This window comes from Miniopterus schreibersii (assembly GCF_964146895.1).
Source record: "Miniopterus schreibersii genome assembly, chromosome: 6".
Classification (NCBI taxonomy): Eukaryota; Metazoa; Chordata; class Mammalia; order Chiroptera; family Miniopteridae; genus Miniopterus; species Miniopterus schreibersii.
In genome coordinates, this window is record NC_138107.1 from 79,766,423 (window position 1) to 79,788,736 (window position 22,314).

General features: G+C 32.1%; 1 protein-coding gene across 8 annotated transcripts in view; it reads left to right on the forward strand.

Moving 5' to 3' along the window:
• The window catches only part of STXBP5 (syntaxin binding protein 5), a 132,559-nt gene that overhangs the window by 90,135 nt on the left and 20,110 nt on the right, over positions 1-22,314 (forward strand). For 2 of the 8 annotated variants that reach the window (XM_081141388.1, XM_081141381.1), the window contains 4 exons: positions 2,930-2,995; positions 7,836-7,895; positions 7,993-8,040; positions 20,203-20,253. In XM_081141388.1, the coding sequence (XP_080997514.1) occupies positions 2,930-2,995; positions 7,836-7,895; positions 7,993-8,040; positions 20,203-20,253 (225 nt within the window). The remainder of the gene's footprint in view (positions 1-2,929; positions 2,996-7,835; positions 7,896-7,992; positions 8,041-20,202; positions 20,254-22,314) is intronic. The other 6 variants (XM_081141382.1, XM_081141383.1, XM_081141384.1 and 3 more) reach the window with 6 other exon arrangements.

Consider the following 22,314-nt stretch of genomic DNA (forward strand, 5'->3'; position numbering starts at 1 on the left):
AAAAAAATTTCTACTTTACTCTGTAGTAAACCCCATATTATTCGTGTTTTTCTTTGATTCACTTTGTGTTGAAGAATTAGTCTTGTGCCTAAACATCTGAGCTTTTCTCTATCAGTTTCAGATGTTCACTTATTGTTACTATGCTCACTTTAAAAATATTTAGGATTATATTGTAAATTAAATAAAGTTACTTTCAAATATGCCTTAACATAGAATATTTTTCTTAATTTCAAAATATAAGTATTTACCTATCAAATAAAATTCAATGTATAGTAATTGGTACAAAAATTTTTTAATTGCATTGGTACAAAAATGAGTCTCGCTGAAGTGTATATTTTATAATATATTCTTGAAGTGTAGCCCAAATATCATCAAACTGGTCTGTCTTTTTTAGTAGATCAGTTTGAATAGAGAAATTTTTGCTATCCATAGATGCTAATGTATGTTCATAAAGAATAAGGTGTCACTTATGAAATCATTTTTTAAGATAAAACTTGACCATTTAAGTTTAAATGTTTTATAGCTGTATTAAAATTTAATTGAACTATTGACTAAAATATGTACAATGTTTTCTTTTATTAAAATATGTTTTTATTGATTTTTAGGTGGGGGGCGGGGAGAGGAACATTGATTGGCTGCCTCCTGCACACCCCTATCTGGGAATGGAGCCCGCAACCCGGGCATGTGCCCTGACTAGGAATCGAATTAGCAGCCTTTCAGTGCGTGGGGTGATGCCCAACCAACTGAGCCACACTGGCCAGGGCAAAATTTATTATCTTTTTAAGTACTAGGCCATTATCACTATATTATCACTACTATTAATTTTTTAATTGAGGTATAAGTGACATATTATGTTTACAACATAATGATTCAATATTGGTATACATTGTGAAATTATTGCCATAGTAACTCTAGATAACATCAGTCATCTTGTAGTTACAAAATTTTTTTTTTTCTTTTGATGTAAACTTTAAAAATTTACCTCTCTGAGCAACTTTCAAGTATGCAACACAGTATTATTAACTGTAGTCACCATGCTGTACATTATATCCCGATGACTTACTTTATAACTGGAAGTTTGTGCCCTTTGATCCCACTCACCCATTTTCCACATCCCCTCACTTCTGGCAAGCACCAGTCTATTCTCTGTATCTATGAGCTTGTAGGGTTTTTTATTTTGTTTTAGTTTTGGGGTTTTTTTAGGTTCACATATAAGTGAGATCATAAGGTATTTCGTCTTCCTCTATCTAACTTATTTTATTTAGCATAATGCCTTTGATGTCCATCCATGTAGTTGCAAATGGCAAAATTTCATTCTTTTAGTGATATTTCATTGTGTGTGTGCACGAGCACGTGTGTGCCCGTGCACACCACATTTTCTTTTTCCATGCATCCATCGATGGATACTTAGGTTGTTACCATATATCACTACTATTCAAAGACCTGCCACCCTTTATATAAGCAAATATTTTGCCAAGATTAAATGCATACCTGTAATTGCATCTATCATTTTTAGAACTATAAAAACTATTTTTTTCCGGAAACACCAATTTTATGAATTGGGAAGAGAAAACTGATTGTCATTCAAAAACTTTCTACCCAATGAAGGCAAATAATGTATAGTTCAAGATAGAAAACACTTCTTATAAACCCAATTCAGTACTCAGTGTTCTCTGAAAATATTGCTATAAAAGTTTTCTTGATGACTATAGACACTGTGATATCATCTTTTTACCAAAGGAATGGAAAAGCAAATACTGGTCACATATGCACATATGTCTACATCAGTGATTTTCAACCAGTGTGCTTCAAGAATTTTTAAAACATACAATACCTAACTATTTAGTCAGGGGCGCTGACCTCTTTTCCTTTAGATTGTCAAATAAAAAAATGACAACAACTGACACAACAATCGCTGTCTGTTGCGAATGAATCAAAATTATACCTCTTTGTCAGATTAGCAACAAATAATATTTTTGATGTGCTGCATTTTAGTAATTAGTTTCCGTGTGCCATGAGATGAAAGGTTGAAAATCGCTGGTCTACATGATACCTAAGTTATTCAGAAGCCCAGATGTGTAGCCCCTTGTCTGTTGCCCAACTATGCCAAACTTTTGGTGTATTTATTTGTAATTTTTAAAGAATTTGCAGGAATTCTTTTCATTTAAATCACCAAGCAAATTAATATCCATACTAATTGTTTACTTTGCATTTCCCATGTCTTTTAGTTCTTGTCTAGAGCATAAAATATCTTGCTGCATTTTCTCCTATGAATTTAGGCCATACTATAGATAGATTAGTTTTATATAATTCACATATATCTGTAAAAAGAAAGTATTTCTTTAGAGTTTTTAAAAAAATGTGATGGTATAATTTTTAAGAGGTGTTGTCTTGCAAGATAAGTAATGGGCAATATTTTAAAATTGCAGATGTGGAGGTACAAAATCTATTTTTAATTATTACTCAAAAATTTTTAAGAGAGGTGTTTGAGACACACATAGGGAAAACCACTTTGAGTTGAGGTCCCTATGATTTAACAATCACCAAACTCTTATTACCACTATTTATTCTTCCTCAGGAGAAATCCAGTAATAATTATATCATATGCCCCTCAGATTACTGATTTTAAAGTCTTGCATTATGTCTTAATGTTTCATGAAGAATACCAAATTATCTCTTGAAAATTCTGTTTCTTATTTGTTTAACTGATGACTGATGTATTAAATTGAAGTGTTTTAATATCAAAATTTTCCTGTTTCTGTCTCAACTAATGAGCATAGTGTCAATGCCAGGTATCTGTTAATCTTCTGGGGTTTTTTGTTTGTTTGTTTGTTTTTTAAATGCAGTCATTAAATGTTACTTCAAATGGTAGATAAAACTGCACTTATGTAAACTTGTGGTGTGATTGGTTCTTGGTGTTTTTTTTTAGCAGGTCTGTGTGATATTAGTGAAGGGACTGTAGTTCCAGAGGATCGCTGCAAATCTCCGACTTCTGGTAATTTGTGTTTTATTTCATTAATAATTATAACTCTACAAAACCCAACATAGCATGTCAGTATTCCTTTTTATAGATAAGCATTTAAAATACAACTACAAGGAACTTTGGTGTCATATATTTATTCTTAAAAATCATAACTGTATATTTTCTCGTAAAGTGAAAAGAAATGCCCTAGATAAAAATCTACAACAGTTACCTATTAAGAGTCATATAACTGTTTACTTAGGTTTCTAATGATTGTACTTTTTTAGGGAAAATCTATTTTACTTTTTACCGTTGGATCAGATGGTTTAGTTATCTAGTCTTGTTTTTGCTCTGGGCATGCCTGTCATCATTTGGTACAAGAATACTCTAATCCTTGAATAATGTCCATTTACATATGAAAAATTGTTAACAGTTGTACTCTAATGGTTACTGTAAACAATTAGAATATTTCTAGACTGTTTATATTCTTACTTTTTGATCAGAGTAATATCTAATATAATTTTATAGCTATATTAAAGCAGTTGTCCTTATTTATATATAGGTCATTATGTAACATTTATATATTAATATTTTAGAGGAACTTTTAGTAGCTTTTGAGTCTCCATAATATTAAGGGGATCCTGAATTTATTATGTTTTCAGTGGACTGAAACTTTGCTAATCTTTAATAAAGTTGACTTCATAATTTTAACTACCATATTTATTTAATCATTCTGACTGGGAATTTTCATCAGCTTTCTGCTGGAAAGATTTTCTTAGCATAAGGTGACATTGTCCTTAGATTCTTACCTTTAGTTGGTTCTACTATATCAGAAAGATGGGAAATATTGAGAAGTGTGTTTTACTTTACTCTCTAATATTTCAGTTTAGCATTTTATGAGATACACGACTGTAAAAGGTTTCGTGTTGTTTTCTTTTTTAAATTGTATTTTCCTGATATTGCACAAGTGAATCATTTCTTAAAATATATCCACCTTCTAATTTTCTTAATCTTTAAATTTCATATTGAAATTCACTCATCAGACTAATAAAGCATTGAGAACAGGAATCATTCACGTAGTTAGCACACACTATTGAGCCTGAGCATTGGTGGAGTAAAGTTTGAGTGAATAATATGGTAACTGTTTCCCATGTCATGGTGCTGGAGTCATTTCTTAACTTGGGGTTTAGAACTATAATGCCTTTTAATTATTGCTGCTCTTCCTCTGATCATATTCAGTACTGGCCTGTTCTTCTCCCTCTCTCTAAACGCCATGTGATGCAGTTGTATTATAAGGCTATAAACTGAAGTGAATAATTTGGACATGAAACGTATTGTCTTTTAATTTATTAAATAATATCAAAAGTATTTTAATAGGATCCAGGCCAAATAAATTAAGACTGCTTTTTATCCTAAGCCAAACTTTCAGTAGGTATGTATATCTAGAAATTTGGAATAACTCAACAGAAGGTAATTGTAGTTAAGTATAGAAGTATATTTAAATCTAACTACATAAATATAAAAACTGCGTAAGATAAAACCCTCCAAATTGTCTCTTTTTGTACCAGAGAAATCCACACATCCTTTAACATTTTCAAATGTAATGTGCTCTTTGGTCCACATGAAAAGACAGTGTAGTTTTAACAGAGAAATTTATATGACCTCATAACATTGATAAGTCACAAATACTTATCTTTATATATAAGAATCTTAGTTTATTTAGTTTAGTTCTTGATTATGCTGTGAAAGATATAAGCATTCTCTGAAGAGTTATATCTGTTCCTGCATCAGGAATGGTCACTTTTACAAAACACAAATCTAACTTTAGTAGACAACAGTTGTGCCTGAAACATGTTTTATATAGCAGGAGATAGACATTAGTCATACATAAGTACTCAGATGTACAATAAGAACTAGAATAAAATTCTGGAAACCTTCCTCTTTGACACTTACTGTTACATCTTGTGTCTTTCACTGCTTGTCTGTTTTTAAATAGTTAACAGTTTTTGCTACCTGTGGTGGGCCAGTTGTCTTACTATTTGTACATTTGTAACTTTTGTCTTTGTTCCTATTAGCATTCTAATAAGGACATAAAGGAATAATTTATTATCATTCTTCTCACCAATACATGCAAATTCTACTAATTTAGGATGATCAGAAAAGAAAAATGGATGGGGTGAGTTTGAGGTTAATGTAAAGGACCACAAGGGGATCATGTTATTAAAACCATTGAAAGTAGTAATTAAATTACTAGCCTCAAATAATTTCTGCAGTGCAATGGGAAATAAGTAAGATAAATAAATAGATAAATGATACAATATAGATTATTAAAACCAATATAGTTAATAGAAAACTGTATCAATGAGAGAAGAGGAAATGTGTAACAGTGGGTTGGAAGCTAAAGTGAGTTCCTCAAATACTAAGAGAAATTAGTATTATAGAAATTATATGCCTTTTATCAAAACCAATGTATTTACTCAAAATAATACATATAAATGAAAAGAAACTTTTTTGAAAAGGTTTTAAATCTCATAATCAACATTTGTGATCCCAGCAGTTTAGTCAGTATCAAAATTATATTCAAAAATAGTTTATCTTTCCTATTTATTTTTAAATATATCAGACTCTCTGAAATATAAACTTAGTTCTACCATCCTGAATTAACATTGAAAATTACTACTTCCATCTCCTTTTGATCTTTACTTTGAAAAACTCACATTGCTTCCCTTAGAGCACTTTAGTAGTGTTGGATTTTTTTATTTTTTTTTAGCACTGCATTCAGAATTCATGTGTGTGTGTATTTATGTTAAAATGATAAAAACATTTGTTAGATTACTTCAAATTGTAAAAGCCACACATACCATGATATAAATAGTGCCTTCATGAATTGCCATATACCCTAGAAAAAACAAAAAGTTGTATGTATTTTCTATGTTTAGTTAATCATAGAATTCGGTAAATATATTCAAGTAGGACATGCTGAGAACAGTTTTGGAACTTTTTCATGAGCTATCACAAAAGTATGGTAAGCAGTGGTAGGCATTTTCAGTTAGGGGGAAAAATCTATAAATCTACTTTTTAAATTTACAATTATGAAAATACCAAACATGTAATTTTATACTTATGTTTAGATATGTTATCTTGCTACTGCTCTACTTTCAAATATATGAAATAAAACAAGTATTAATAAATTTTGTACATTTATGTGGCTATAGTTAGTATGAGAGATGAAAGTGATATTTTAAAATATATAGCATCTTATTATAACCATTATCTTCTTTAAATCTGAATTACATTTATATGAAAAATAAGTATGTTTTTTTCTATTCCTGAAAATGTTACTGAGCTCATGTTACTTATGTGAATTTTTTATATAGGATTTATGAGGATCTATAAATGCTATTTAACAAAAATTACTAGGTTTTTAAAGAGTAATCCTTTAAGACTATTATGAAGTAATTGGGTCCTGCCAATGTTGTCAGGTTTTACTTGGTCTGCAAAGAGACACCTCAAAGATATTTTCCACCTGGCCAAAGAAAGCAAGTATGGTTTTGTGACACAAGTGGAGGTCAAATTTTGATGTTATTTATTAAGGTTCGGTACTTTCACTGGGATAAAAAAGGAAATAAAACCAGAGAAAAACCCTTTTACTTATTGCCAATTATGTTTGAGGTATTTGCTTCTAATAGAAAAGCTTTATTCTTTCGGCAAATGGTTACTAAGTGATTTCCACAGGCAAAACTTTGCACTAAGTGCAGAGGGGATGGTAAATCAGTTGGGAGGCCAGCTTTTCAGAAGTTCAGTCCAGGGGGAAAGGTCATATGTTTGTAAACTTAAAATACAGGTATTAAGAGATTAACATCAGATAAAATGTTATGAGAATTCAAAGGAAGGGGAGTGATTTATTTACAGTTGAGGAGATTGAAAAATTTAATGGATGAGGTATCATTTTAACTATTATAAAGAGTAGATAGTTTAATTCTAATAAAAGTCAACATAATGAAAGATGTGTTAGAAATTAAAGAGTTACTATGAAAAATTAGAAATACATTTTTAAAGAAAATGACAAAATCATAATTATAAAAAGTATTAGCCCTGTCTGAGTGGCTCAGTTGGTTGGAGAGTTGTCCCCTACACCAAAAGGTTGCAGGTTTGATTCCCGGTCAGAGCATATATGGGAGGCAACTGATTGATATTTCTCTCTCACATTGACGTTTCTCTTTCTCTCTCCCTCCCTCTCTTAAAATATAAAAAAATATTAGAAGTCACAGCTGAAATAAAATTTAATATTTCTTTCCTTATAAATTTAAATAAATATTTGAACATAGCTAAAATTATAAGTATATCCTTAGTATTTTAAAGGTCTTTATGGTAATAGTATAACTTGCATATTATTTTGAAGTTTGTGTTTGGAAAGCTAACTCTAAAATAAATTCTACCAGGATAGTACTCGTACAGGATTCTTAGTTCTACTAGATAAACCTTATTCAGTTAACTAATACCCAGAATTTTTATATTGTCTTTCAGAAACAGTTAACCTCTATTTATATATGTTTTTATCTGTTCTCTAACATAGAGTATATACCAAAATTTTGCCCGATGGTTGTAACTTATAAAAATATTCTAGATTAAAGTTAATATTTAATATACTAGGGATTGTCTACCATGAAAGATAATGCACTACTGATTGCTATTCTTGCTGTAGTATTATAAGAATTCTTGTTAACTATGTACATGACATTTCTTTGTGGCCAATCATGTAGGAACTTGTTGTAGAGGTTACCAGATTATTTCATTTGTACTTTTCCCTGTGACAACTCAGTGTTTGTGACTGACTGACTGCCTGTTCCTTCTGTTGTCTTCATTTGTGTAGGTTCTTCATCACCACACAATTCAGATGATGAACAAAAAATGAATAATTTTATAGAAAAGGGTATAGTATCTTTATTTTAAAGTATTTCTTTTAATTATGTTTAATTTAGTTTATGTTGAATAGATTTTGACATTTTATATCAAAATATTATTTTCAGTGAAGACCAAAAGCAGAAAGTTTTCCAAGATGGTAGCCAGTGATATAGGTAGGAAATAGAAATTTCTGTTTTGTTTCTAATTCTTGCTATATGCAATGTTAACTCAATACCAAAAAATTATCTAATGCATTGCATTTGTATATATTAATTTGTTATTTCTATGCTAAACAATCTCTTGGGCTTTGTTCTAAACTCAGGGCAATAATTATTAAAAATCGTTAAATTGGGGTTGCAGTTCTTCCTCTGACTTGTGTGAATTGTTCTATCAATTTTTCTTTTTGCTCTACTTTAAAATAAAGCAGGGTTCAATTTACAACATAAATAGATAGTACAATTTTATACTCTCAAGTTTTAAATATTTTCAGTCCTTTAGAGTTTTACTTGTATTTTTTCCTACCTTTATTCCATCTTCCTCATATTATCAAGACCCTAAATTTCAAGGAAATGCTTCTGCAAAAGACTGACTCTTTTAGTCTGTAATCTGCACTATCCTTGAGTGAATGTGAGTTTTCTAGGACCACCCTCCCCCCCCAAATAAAAATGAGTGATAGAGAGTACTTTATATTAACCCTTTTGTTTTTATGACCCTTATCCTTTGAAATGAATTACTTACTCTAAGGTTTTCAAAGTTTAAAAATGGTGGACAAAATATATAAGTAAACTTTGGGGACATAATCAAACTAGAGTTTTTTGGTCATAAAAATTTGAATATTCTCTGAAAATTTTTAAAGGCTTAAGAAACATAATTTTTTGAAAAGAGAATAAATTTAATGTTTGATTTAAGTCCAAAATTTTTATTATATTGTTATTGTATTACTTATTTCTCCCAAAATTTCCATTACATAGTCCTTGAAATTGTATTAAATTGGATGACTTTCTAGGCATTTGGAATAGGTTTAATTTTTCTCAACTGATAAAGTTACTATACAATAAAATTAAATTGTAAAAATTCTTAGAAGTAGTATCCATATTGTCTGTATTTTGTAAGTTGAACCCTGTTTAGTCATATTAACGTTGGTTGACTTAGCGCCTCTGGTCATTTTTTAAATAAGGTGATTTACTGTTGGGCAAAGGGCTCTTCATTTATGGAGAATCACTTATTTACCTCTTTGTATTTGTGGGGTTTTAGTGAATCACTTTAATTATGTACTAGCATTATAGCATAATACTTTTTCAAAAAATTTTCTTTCTACTATATTCTATCCTAATAATACTTGAGAGCTTATTTACTGTTATATAATGTAAAAAGTTAGACAGGACTTTCCTACATATAGTTTACCAAAGAACTTTTAGAACTTAGTTACCTAGAAATTTTACTTTGCATGAAAGCAACTGTACATAATTAAATTTTTGGAATAATTTCTCTTTCTGATTTTTTATTCTGGGGTTATATTTTTTCTGTTAAATATAATGACTGTCTTCCATTTTTCCCTGTATTTTGAATGGAATATGTATCATGGAATATATGAGCTTGAATTTCTTAGGACTGAGAACATTATTGAAAGGATGGTTCTTTGATAATGGTCTTGCTTTATTTGTATGTTATTAGCAAGTTTTCCTTTTTGCCATGCCAATTTTTATAGTTATATTTATTGGGGTAAATATACCTATATTTATATTTAAATATATTTAATTTTATTCAACTTTTCAAACTTTGTTACACAGTTGTATGTAATTATTTTTTGTCTTCAGAAACCAGTTATATCTTCTATTTTATGTGTAATTTGTTTGGCTTTGGTTAGAATCTTTCAGTGCCTTTTTAATCTCAAGGTATATCCCAAGGTATTCAGAAGGAAAGCTCACTTCTAAATTTGTTCTTCATTCAAATGGAGACTGCGTTATTTTAGATTGTAAAGTTTTTGTAGTTTAAAAAAAAATGACACAATTTATCTCCCTACATTAATGTTAAGTTTTGTAATAAGACTTAGCATAAGATGTGTTATTGAAGAAACACATAAAATGTCAATGAAACATCGGAAAAAAATTCATAGGATCTCCTGAAGACCTCTCTGTCAAGATGTGTTTTCTACATGAAGCTTAGGGTGTCAAAAGTGCTAAGACTCCTTGGGCATTCTGAACTCTCTGTTTCCTATCATCCAGTTTCATGCTTGCTCTGAAGTATCCTGAACCTCATAAAATTGTCACCTCTCTCTTCCTCAATCTACAAACATTTATTGCTTCAGCTTTAGGCAGTAGTTCCGCAGTGGCCTAATAAGGCATAAGAATTTTAAGCCTAGAACCTCCAAGATTGGCAGTGGTAAAAAAAAAACACCTGTGTGAAAGGCTGACAGGATGTCTTAGCTTAGAACTTTGTCCCTTAGTTTCACCCACTCTTTGAAAGTAACTGCAGCTGGTGTCATACTGGAGAGGGTGGGGAGAGCAGAGTGGGTTGCAGGATGCCATTCTCACTTTAACAGTATAACCCAAGCATGTAAGAAAAATCAACCCTTTTTTTACTGCCCCGCATTCATCTGAGATAGCTGAGATGATAATTTTTTAAAAATATATTTAGCAATTATAATTTCTGTGGCACTGTGCCAGCCCTTTATAAATAATTTTTTAAATTCAGTTTACTCTATAACATCAACGAGGTACTTGCTGCTATTTCCCTGTCTGGTAGATGAGGCAACTTGCAATTAGAGTGTAAGTAAAGCATCTGCTGGCTCCCCAGCTAGTCAGCATTTACACCCGGTAGTCTGACTCTCCTGCGTACCCTCTTCAGCTCTGTACAGCATCACCTCTTAAGACAATTTATTGAAGGCTGTAAGGATTAAAATGCAAATCTGTTATGTGATTTGCAGCTAGATATTCTGGTTATGATCCTGTTCTGTCTGCACAGTAACCTGGGAAAAAGATGGTTTGTATTAGGTTCAGTCCTATCACCAGATCATGGATGCCATCTTGGTACCCATCACCCACACATAAGATACAGTGCCTGGAAGTCTGCCTTCCTCAGAGACCAGACTCCAGGGAAAGCAACTGGAGCAAACTGTGCAGTACAGTCCCCTAACCCATCTGCCCACAGCCTAGCTTTATTGTTTGTTTCCTGACTGAGAGCTAACTCAGGTAAATGATACTGACAATGACTTTGTTGTTCATGTGTAAGAGCAGCAGCCTAAGAAGACATAACTTTAGTATTGTGACTTGAACAGCAAAAATATAGCAGAATATAATGCATTTGCTGCATTCCTAAAGAAAAGTACATGCATGTAATACATATATAGTGATTTGTTTTGCCTGTTCATACCTTATGATTAATTTTTGTTGGTAAAATTTTAAAGATCAACATTTCCAAAACCAATAACATTCCTGTAGTGTTAGAACAGTTTTTGTAAATCATTTAGAAAATAAGATTTGTTACCAATTTTTTATTTGCTCATTATTTAAGTTTTATAAAACTTTGAAAGTATAAAATTTTATAAAGCTTTTTGTTATTTAAAAATATATAAAAATAGCCCTAAAATATTTATCTTTGTTAAAGCATTGATCAAATTTATCATGATATCCCTATGAATAAAATATGGTCTAGATGCTAGCATTGTTTGCTAGACTTTGACACTACATGATTAACCTTTCCTAAAACTTATTAGTTCTATTTCACTATGATTCTATTTTTCTAGCTGGATTCTGTAGGCTTCAGCCCTACTCATGTCTAATTTTATTGCTAATTTTCACATAGAAGGAATGATTACCAGATTGATTACATGATGCTATGAGGGGGAAATAATACTAGCAATTAAAGAATAAAGATTCAGAAGTATAGTTACTTGAGTGCTGTGATAAAATAAATAGAAATAATAGCTCTATTTAATGACCACCTCTTAGGTGCTAGATACTATACTAGACATGTTTCATACAACACTTGTTAATATAGGCCGGATCAGACCTCCAAGGCCCTTTTCATCTTCAGATTCCGAGTTAGCAGTTAATTGGGTAATAATGGATTTTCTTTCTTAGCAAAAATTGAAGTAATTTTTTAATTTCATTTAAATGAAGGTAATGTTCATTATAGTCCAAGTGCTATTTTTATTAGTTTTATATATGAGTCCCAATGATTACTTTTTTAAATTAAAGTGTTCTAACACAAACCTGTTCTTTGTCATTATATTCTAAACCACTAACTCATTAATACTACAATATTAAAGCAGCTCAAGCCCCTTTATTTTTTATGAAAGAAACTGAGTCTCAAAGAAGTTAAGTGGCTTATCCAAAGTAATGCCCCATAGTAATGACTTAGTCAGGACCAGAATCCAGGACTCTTAACAGTTGTTTTACTATAGCATGTCTCCACACTCATGGAGTCTCTCTCTCTCGTGCAGTCTTCTCAATTCTTTTATATTTAAAAGTTGAAAAATAAATTCTTAGAAGCCTATTTGGAGTTTGCTATATGAATGAAAGGTATGTATCAAATTAACTTAGAATTTTATGTTATAAAATTATTCCAATTCATTTTAAAACTCACATTAGTACTGACATTTCTACTTTATATTCCCCAATATTTAACGTAAAATGTGGCTGTTACATCTATAGAAGTTCATCTTTATATTTAATCCATAATATGGTCAGTGAAAGAGTAGAAGCTCATCTTGAAAGAGAATATGAGTCAGTTATGCAGTAATGCCATTTTACAGGTAACCCCAATATTTTCTACTTTGAAAGATTATTACTTAACCTTAATTGGTCAAGAACTAAATTTCACAGACAGATTCTTTAAAAGCATTATACAAATCTGAGTTCCTCTAATGAATTCTTTTTCTTTTTCTGGATGACTAAAATCTGAAGAGTATGGCATATTTTGTTTTCAAATTTTAATTATATCTCTGATGTATTTTCTGAAAATATCATAATAAAATCTGCTCAACAAAGTGTTTTTTATCCCAGCACTTAACTATATGTTTATCGCTCTATAGAATCATCTTTTTCTTACATTAGGAGTATGTACAATGATCTTTCTAAAAATAACTTGCTATTTGTTTTCTAACATAAAGAAAATTAGTCCAGGTTAAAGTCATATTATTGAAATAATTTCTTTGTCAACTATTGTTTGAGCAGAACAATGTGGCAATTTACATTCTGCCATTAGTTTGCTAGAGCTGCCATAACAAAAATAATACGTACCAGGTTGCTTAAACAACAGAAATTTAGTTTCTCTAGAATAGTTCTGGAGGCTAGAAGTTCAGGATCAAGGTGTCAACTGTTTTGGTTTCTTCTGAGGCCTTTCTCCTTGCTTGCAGATGGCTGCCTCCTCACTGTGTGCTCACATAGTCTGTTTTTATATAGGTGCACCCCTGGTGTTTCTGTCCAGATTTCCTCTGCTTACAAGGACCAGTTAGATTGGATTAGAGCCCACCCCTAATGCCTCATTTCAACTTAATCACCCCTTTAAAGGCCCAATCTCCCAATAAGGTCACATTCTGAGGTGTTGGAGATTACAGCTTCAACATGAATTTTGGGGGAAATATTCAGCCCATAATACTTACGTTAAGTTTATGCAATATCATTTATTCTATAGAAAATGAACTTTGAGGTGTTGCAGAGTTAATGATGGTGATATCCTAGACATTAAGTTCTGTGAATTTATGGAAAGGATATAGAAGTTAGGAAGTATAACGGAGACAAAAGCTCTAGAAATTCAAGAATTAAAAGAACTTGTTATTGTCAAATATTTGCCATGTAAGGAATTAGTATCCCTTTAAAGATTTTCCTATATTTGAGGTAATAGATATATGCTCTGCATTTTCAAAACTGATCTTTATGATTGGTAGGCTTGTATTTAATATGCCCTCTTTTTCTCTTCATTTCATTTATGAAGAAATTTAGCATTTTTCTATAGAGGTAAAATTCCAGTGACAGTTTTTATTTATTTATTCATTCATCACCATGTTTAATGAACACACATAAATGCTAGACACATACATAGGTACAAGTATTTTGCAAGATAAATTTTGTTCCCAAACTAATGGAATTTAGATATATTGAACTAATAATATTTACATAAAATTTGAATAGCTATTAAAATAATGTGTGATAATTGATAAGAGAGTCCCCTTTCTGGTCCCACTTTGTCCCCTTGGATATTTACTCTATCCTATAAGCTGATTTTTAGTCTTTTTACTATTCTGATTGTTTCATTTAATATATATTTCAACATTATCCTTGACAGGAGTAGTATTACTCCTGGCTGGAATTTGAATGACTTCGCAGCATGAAGGTCTCTGTATGTGGTGAGAAAAGTGATATTGTCACTTTATTCTAATTTTTGGCCTCTTCTTCATACTGTCATAGTAAGTCCTTTTACTTTTTAGAGTTGGAATGCCATTGACTATAAAAGTCACATTCTTAAAAGCAGAAGTTATGATTCTGTTTTCTTTTAAAAAAACCTTCCTTAGAAAAATAGGATGTAGAACAAGGGGTAGAAAAACTAAAAGAAAATTACAAAGCATCTGTTTAATTTCAAAGAAACAATAAGAATCTCCATGATTGAGGAACTTGCAAAGATTTCTACAGTTGCAAAGAACTAAAAATAATCATGACGAAACTGTTGTCTGTGGTATAATGGTCCAAGCAATCCTCTTGCCTTGCATTCGCTTCTCTTGAAAATCATGCATTTTTCCTTGGTTTTGAAACTACTGCTGCAGACATGACTGTTGTGATCAGATAGAATTTCTTTGTTTCTGCCAAGCAAATGCAGCTCATTACTGCTTACTCAGCCATCCAGCTTGATGTCCTCATTCAGGTTAGAAGAAGAGAGAGCACAGACTCAGGTTAACAGCCTTCTGAGATATCTCCCTGATTATCTGTTTTCCTCAGATCGAAGAAGCTTTTTTACTGTCATTCCCTTTGTTTCTGCTGTGGACAAAGACATAGAAAAAGAGAGAAAGAGTTTGTTCTATTGACAAAGGATTTTACAGCTAGGAAGATTCTGAGTGCAAGGGACAGGAGTTAAAGAATACAGTTGAAGAAGAGGGGGAACAAAAGACTATTTGTCTTCCAAGAACTCTTTTAAGTCCTGTGTCTTCAGTTTGAAAGCCTGGATGGAATTCGAATAACTTCACAGCATGAGCAGAAGCCTCTTTACAAGTACAGTGAACTCAGCTGACAAGGAAGCTGGGTTGGCACGTGCTTCTGAGACTCCTGAGAAGTAAAAAAATATGAGCATCAGAAGATTGCTGGATAAAGTCTGCAACCACTTCATCATAAAATTATACCAAATTACAGGACATAAGCCGAGAGGACTGACTAGAGCTTCTCTAGAGGTGGATCTGCCCTCAAGGAGGTTGACTCAACAGACCTGAAAACAAGTATATTCCCCAGAAGTAGTCACAAAAATTGAAAGATAAACATTGAGCCTGAATTTCGACTTTCGACCTTAGGTTTGCACCTTAGCCTCCCACCATAAAACTAGTCAGAATACATGAGGCTCTTCTTTCCAGGCACTGAGCAACAGACAGTCCTAGACTGTCATCCTTGAGAGAAAGGAAAAGTATGAGGTGAGCCCCACAGTCTTCCCCAGCTTTCTGCCACAAGATACTTTTCTGTAGTGCAGGGTGGGTAGAACCCAAGTGGAGTTGGCAATTTTCATTAAGCTAAACAGGTAGAGATTGAAGTTCTGGGCTGCTAAGGTGATGGTTTCTAGAGAGTTAGGATCTACTCAGGAGAATTCCTGGAAGTCTGTGTGGGGATTCAGTGCAGGTCCTTGCCTCAGAGCTGAGCTGCAAGATTCCACAAGGCCTGTTGGCAGCCACCTGCTTTGAGGCTGACAGCTGACCTGTAATACTAGTGGTCATTCTGTAGTGCTAAGAGTTGTTGCCATTAGACCTTGCTGAGCACTTCAGTTTTTCTGTTGTTATCCCAAAAAGGCCTCTACTTAAGAGTAAGGATAGCTCTTAGCATTAAAGCTCTACCTTAGAACTAAATTTAACCTGAAATAGACCCTCCTAACAAAAAAACCAAGCCTGATAAAACCAAGAGGATCCGGTAATTAAATTGCATGGCACAACAAAACACCTATTAAGGTTGACAGTGTAGTCCAGACTCCCTTTAACTATGTCCAACATTTAGTCAAAAGTTCCTAGGCATGTGAAATAACGATTCACAATAAAAAGTAGAAATTTATGACCCATTATCAAGAATTTAAAAATCAATTAGTAAAAACAGACCTTAAGATGAATTAAATGTTGAAATTAGCAGTCAAGGATTTTAAAGCAGCTGCTATAATATGTTCAAGTACTGAAAGAAAAAAAAAAGTCATAATGACTAAACATAGACCATCACAGCAGAGAACATGGAAACTTTACAATGAATAAAATGAAAAAGTACTGAAAAATTTAATATCTGTAATGATAAATTCACTGGATGAAAATAGTGAAGAAAGGGTTATGGAACCTGAAGACAGATAAATACAAATTATACAGTGTGAAATGCCAAGGATTTAAACTCTTCCTCCCCTCCCCATAAGCATCCATGAAAAATAGATGTTACATTCAAAGGTGGGCGATAATCTGGCTTCAGATTTCTCAGCTACACTTGATATGATAAAAATATGGAACAACTTAAGTTTTGAGGGGATATAGTTGTGAGTTCTCCCTTTCATATATTGCTAGATTTTATTGGATGTTTGTTTTTCTTTGTTTTTAGCTAAACAAAAGTTTGTGAAGTATTTGTATATTACAGTTCATCTCAATTGTATAAATAAAAGTGGATTTTAAAAAGCAACTGGCAAGAAATATGCAAAAATGTTACTTCTTGATTATGGGCATTCATGAAGACTTTATTTTCTGTTTCTCTGTATTTTCCAAGTTTTCTGTAAAGAACACATAATTCAAAAAAGCTTAAAGATGGAATGCATGATTGTGGAACAGCAGTAAGAAAATGTTAATCCAATACTGCCTGTGAGTCTATTAATTAGACTTATTTTTTCACCAAAAAAGTCTCATTCTGTGCATTGAAAAATGAATTTAAGCTTTAAAATATTTTGGAAAAATTAACATCCTGAGTGAAAGAAGTCTTACACAAGAGTTTATACCATGATTTCATGTATGTGAAGTGCTAGAATAGGCAAACTGATCAATGGTGGAAAAAGCATTGCATGAGAACAGTTGTTTCTGGGAATGAGGGCAAAAAGTGGTTGGGGAGGAAGATGTGTGATCTTTCTGGGGTGATGATAAAGTTCTACATCCTGCTAAGGTTTTTAATTACATGGGTATATACATTGTCAAAACTCAGTGAATATACATTTAGATTTGTATGTATATTTTATATCAAAAGAAAAATATCTTCAACAAAAATGTTGGGTGAACATACTGTTTTGTAAAAATGTAGAAAGTCTAAACTATTTCTTGCTTGCTTTGTCTTCATAACCCACAGTCTTAGATAAATATTCCAGCCTGAGATAGGTATAAATTAGTACATTGTGCTTGCCTCTCTTGGTAGTATTTGTTATGTTGCTTTGGAATTGATTCCTCCAATGGACTGTGAGCTCCTAGAGGGCAGGAAATCCCTGCTGTCTGACAAATGACTGGCATGTGGCCAATGAGTATTTAATAGATGAATAAGTTTCCCTCTGCCCCTCAAAACTCATAGTTCTGTATCTATTTTTATAATATTAATGAACAGCTACAATTAACACAAAATAATACATGTTAATCTTTTAACGTTTGTCATTTCAAGTTCTCTATTCAAGGAGATTGCTTAAAATTATATCCAAATATAACAGCACCGTGGCTTAAATATCTGTCTTTTAATTGAATGTTATAATTGTGGTCAGGTTGTGGGTTTCCAGTTGCAAAGTGTTTTATGAGGAAATAATATACTTTGTAGTTAAATCATTTTGTGACATTTATAGCAAAGTTACTATATTCAGAAAATCTACCTAGTCATTTTTATGTGTAGTCTTAACCTCTCTATAAATTAGACCAACTGAAGAAGTACTTGAAAGCCTGTTAGTTTATTCCATTTTCTACATGTTAGAGAACCCAAGTGATGCTAGACAAAACAAAAAACTTTAATGAGAAGGTTTAGCTTAATTTTTTAAAATATTTGTGAAGTTATATGAAAGAATTTCTAGTAGAAATCCTAATGTAGATTAAGAGATACACTTAGTTACTTGGAATACTACCGTAGAATTAGAATAAAGTAACACTGGGTTATTTACAGGTATATGAATTGCTCATCTGTATTTTATAGTTTATGAAAAAATGTACTTCATTTGCTTATTATTTAATAACTAACATCAAATCCATACTATATATCAGATATGCTCAATGCTTTGCTTTCATTATCTTATATAATCCTCACAACTATAAAATTGGCCTTATTATCTGTCCTCATTTTACAAATGAGGAAATTTAAAGTTTAGAGAGGCCAACTGATTGGCCTAAGGTCACATACCTACTAGGTGGTTGAAGTAGATTCAAACTCAGATTTGTTCTGATTCCAAATCTAGTCCCAATCACTCTACTTAACACTTCCACATTTTATAAACTAGTTATTGAAGTTTGTTCAAGAAATGTTTGTTGGGGACTTAATATATACACATACTGGGTTAGTGAATTAGTCTTGGTTCCTATCCTGAAGGTGCTTTTAGTTGAGGGACCTTGCTGCTCTAAGTGTGGTTCACAAACCAGCATCATCAGCATCTTCTGGGAGTTTGTTAGAAGTGCAGAATCCCAGGCCCTAGCCCAGGAGTACAGCATCAGAATCTGACTTAATGATATCCCCAGCCAATTGATGTGCACATTCTAGCTTGATGAGCACTGGTCCCAGAGACTTACAATAACTTGATCAAATCAGCAGGGTGGGGCCCAGAGAGGCACCCACATCATCTGATCCTAACAAGAGCATCTTTAGACTACCAGGCTTATTTTTCTACTTCACATAACATGTACATTGTACCTATGATATTTGGTGAAAACCTTGGAATTCTTTCAAAATCTTAATATTGCATTTTAGAACATGATTTGGGGGTATAATGTCTTCTAATTTTAATGGAATTGGATATTAAATACAATAGCAACCATTTATATGGGGTCAAGTAACCATAGATTTTGTTTGGCTGTTTTAGTTTTATATTGCACTTTATTTTTTAAATGAGATTAAGTCAGAGTGAATATGGGAAAAGACTGATTCATATATTTGACGCATTGTTTTTTAAAGGATGCTAATTAGATTAATGAACCTTAGAGGTGAAAATGATTTCCCCCCATCCTTTCCCAGTTTGCCTGACAGCTCTTTCCTAACACTGGATTTGTCATTTTTTTAGATGTGGAAGTTATGTACTATGACTGGATTTCTCTTTGTTTACATGGCGCCCTTTTGGACTAGCAGGGTCTGTGCTTTAAATATCTCCTAACAGTCCAAAATTTAACGTGATATGCACATTCATGTATTAACAAACAAATGCTTTTTTAAAATTTCACATAGGAATCACTATTCTGTTTCGCATGCACTGGCACTAACATAATAGATATAGTTAAACAACTCCTAACTTTAAATCACTTCCTAGATTAAGGCAATAACTGATTTTAAGGATGGAAAGTGAATTCCAATAAGTTTATACACAGACTTTTTTATTACTCTAATACTAAGTAGAAATAAAAATATCTATAGTCTACATTTTTGTAAATACTGTAATTTTAGACTGAGCATGGCTTTTTTGGGATTGTTTTTCACTGGAATGTAATTAGAGGTGTTCACATATCAAGAAATGGGTGAGCCAAATATTTTTATAATGTAATCAAATACCTTAATTTGATTGTAGATATAGATTTGTCCTATATTCTAGAGATTAACTTAAAAATAATGAATTCAGTAGCTGTGAAGATGAAATGGAACAATTTTATATCACTTACCCAAACTCAGTCTTATACCTCTATTGTCCTTATCTGCAACACCCTTCTTCTGAGAAATGACCTTGCTTCTCTTAGAAAAGCCTAATTCTTTCCTTTGAGCCTGAGAAATAATAAACAGAATATAAAAGGCTTCCTTGTTGAAGTAAGAGCTTCAACCATGAAAAGATATTACAGCAAGTAAGTACATACTTTTTAAAAAGTTGAAAATAAGATTTACTTTCCACCCATAATATTATTAATCATTTCAGTTATCTTAGCATCTAGATTTAGTAGAAAACATTTGCTTCTATCTTCAAGAGCAGTTGATATTAATAAGTATCAAAGATTGCTCAGAAGTTTAAAAATGCATTTTATTTTTCAGCAAAGATGTCAAGGAAGTTAAGCTTGCCTACTGACCTAAAGCCCGACTTAGGTAAGTAAAATAAATAAAAATCCATAGTAAACTCCCTTTAATGGGAAGACAAGGAAATCAGAAAATTTTAAATTACTGTAAACTAGATTTTCATCAGAAATCAAGCTTAAAATGACTAAGATGTCAAAGGATTAATAGCCTTTAAAATCCACCAGTAAATTAGGAAAGATAAGTGTAAAATCAAACAAAACAAAATAATACATTTCCTCAGCCTTCTCATACTTTATATCTAAACAAAAGTTAGTTTAAGATTAAGATTTGTGCAACTTTAGATTGAGTTCTATTAAAAGTTGTTATATCACATTTACCCATCTGAAAACTTAATTTGAACTCTACAATTTCTAAATTTACTTTATAAGAATTTAATATTTTAAAAATAAATTACTAGTTTTTTGTATTACAGTAGCTCTCATATGAAGAATCATTATTTTTGGTTGATAATAAGTTGGGAAACATTTCTTTTTCTATAGCACTTTCTATGCACTTAGTCCATTAGGAAAGCAGAGTTAATATATTCACACATTTCTTTTGCTTTAGGTACAGCTTGAAAACAGCTCCCTGATATACCACAATAGGGACAACTGAGATTTCAATAAAGATAAAAATAATATTTTATGTAATAAATATGAAACATGGTTTCTTTTTAAACACATTTTTTTTAGTTTCAGAAATTTCTGTTGCCTTTAATTGAATAAATATGACTGTGTAAGGATGATTTCACCCATCTTTGTCTTAGAAATAACTAGATTTTTCTCCTTTGCATTTATTTGCTCACCCATCTCATCCTCCCACTTTTCTCTAGATTCCTTGACTATCTTTTTATGCCTAATACAAACTTAGGTATTGGTCAGTTTCACCATACTATTTTTAGTGTTTTCAAATCATAGTCTTACATCAGTTACGCTGACAGAAAGCATGTGATTATGAGTGAGTAGGCATAGAATCGTCTGCTGTTGTTAGTAAAGGGCTCCATTCCTCAACATAGGAAAAACAACTCAATAGAAGCCTATAGGATCACTGGTATTTAGGGAACATGAATTAACCGTAGAATGTGTGATAACATGTTTTAAGAAGGACATATATAATAATTCCCTTCATTATAAAAATGAAACATGTTAATTTGAACCTAGTTGTACCTAAGGCTTACAATATACTTCTTTTTTCAACAAGAGGATCCAGTTTTCATCAGACCCTCAAAGAGGCCCATGATTTCAATAACATGAAATACTACTAGTTAAAATGGTTTTATATCTTTTAGTATCTTCAGAACTGAGAAAACACATGTGCAAATACTTTAAAAATTAGTAAAAATACCATAATTATTTTTAAAGCACTCACTTATAAATTATGTAAATAACTTAATCAGAATGTGTACTCCATGCTTTTATAGGTCATCTTTAGTTTGTTTTAGCTTGTGTGCCCATATATTCAAATTCCCTAAGCCAGTTATAATTTTGATTGATATATGCCTTGGAACAGTCTCCATGTTGTCTAATTTCCCTTCAAGTCATTGCGCTGCTGAACTACTTTTTAATAGAGATTCTTAGCTGGTAACTGTTTGCATTGGTTGGTGAGTCAGTGGGGAAAAACAACTATAATGATAGGCTCAAAGTGCCAAGTATTGCTGAAGCAGCTGAGGCTTTTGGGCTGTCCTGCAGCTCTGCAAGCTTCTGTGAGTAGAATCCCCTTTGGTTTATGGGGAAATTGTGTGACACTACACTTTCACTATAGCCTCCCCATTCCAGATTCCATGGCCCACACTCGGGAACCAAGTGTGACCTTGTTAGACTTCTGATGCCGCTTTTCAAGTGTCAGCCACAGGAGGCAAAACAAACTATTGTATGCCTCGATGAATTTTTAATTCGTTTTTTGTCCTAATGTTTACTCCAACCAAATTCACCTCTTGTCATTATGTTTTGGTTTGGCATTATAGAATTCTTTGCATTAGGCTCTTTGTGGGGAGGAGAGGGTGCTATGTACAAGTAATGTTCTGGGCATCCAGAGAAACATGAGAGCAATGATTTTATGACATGGTTATCAGCTAGCACTGGGTTGAGGCGT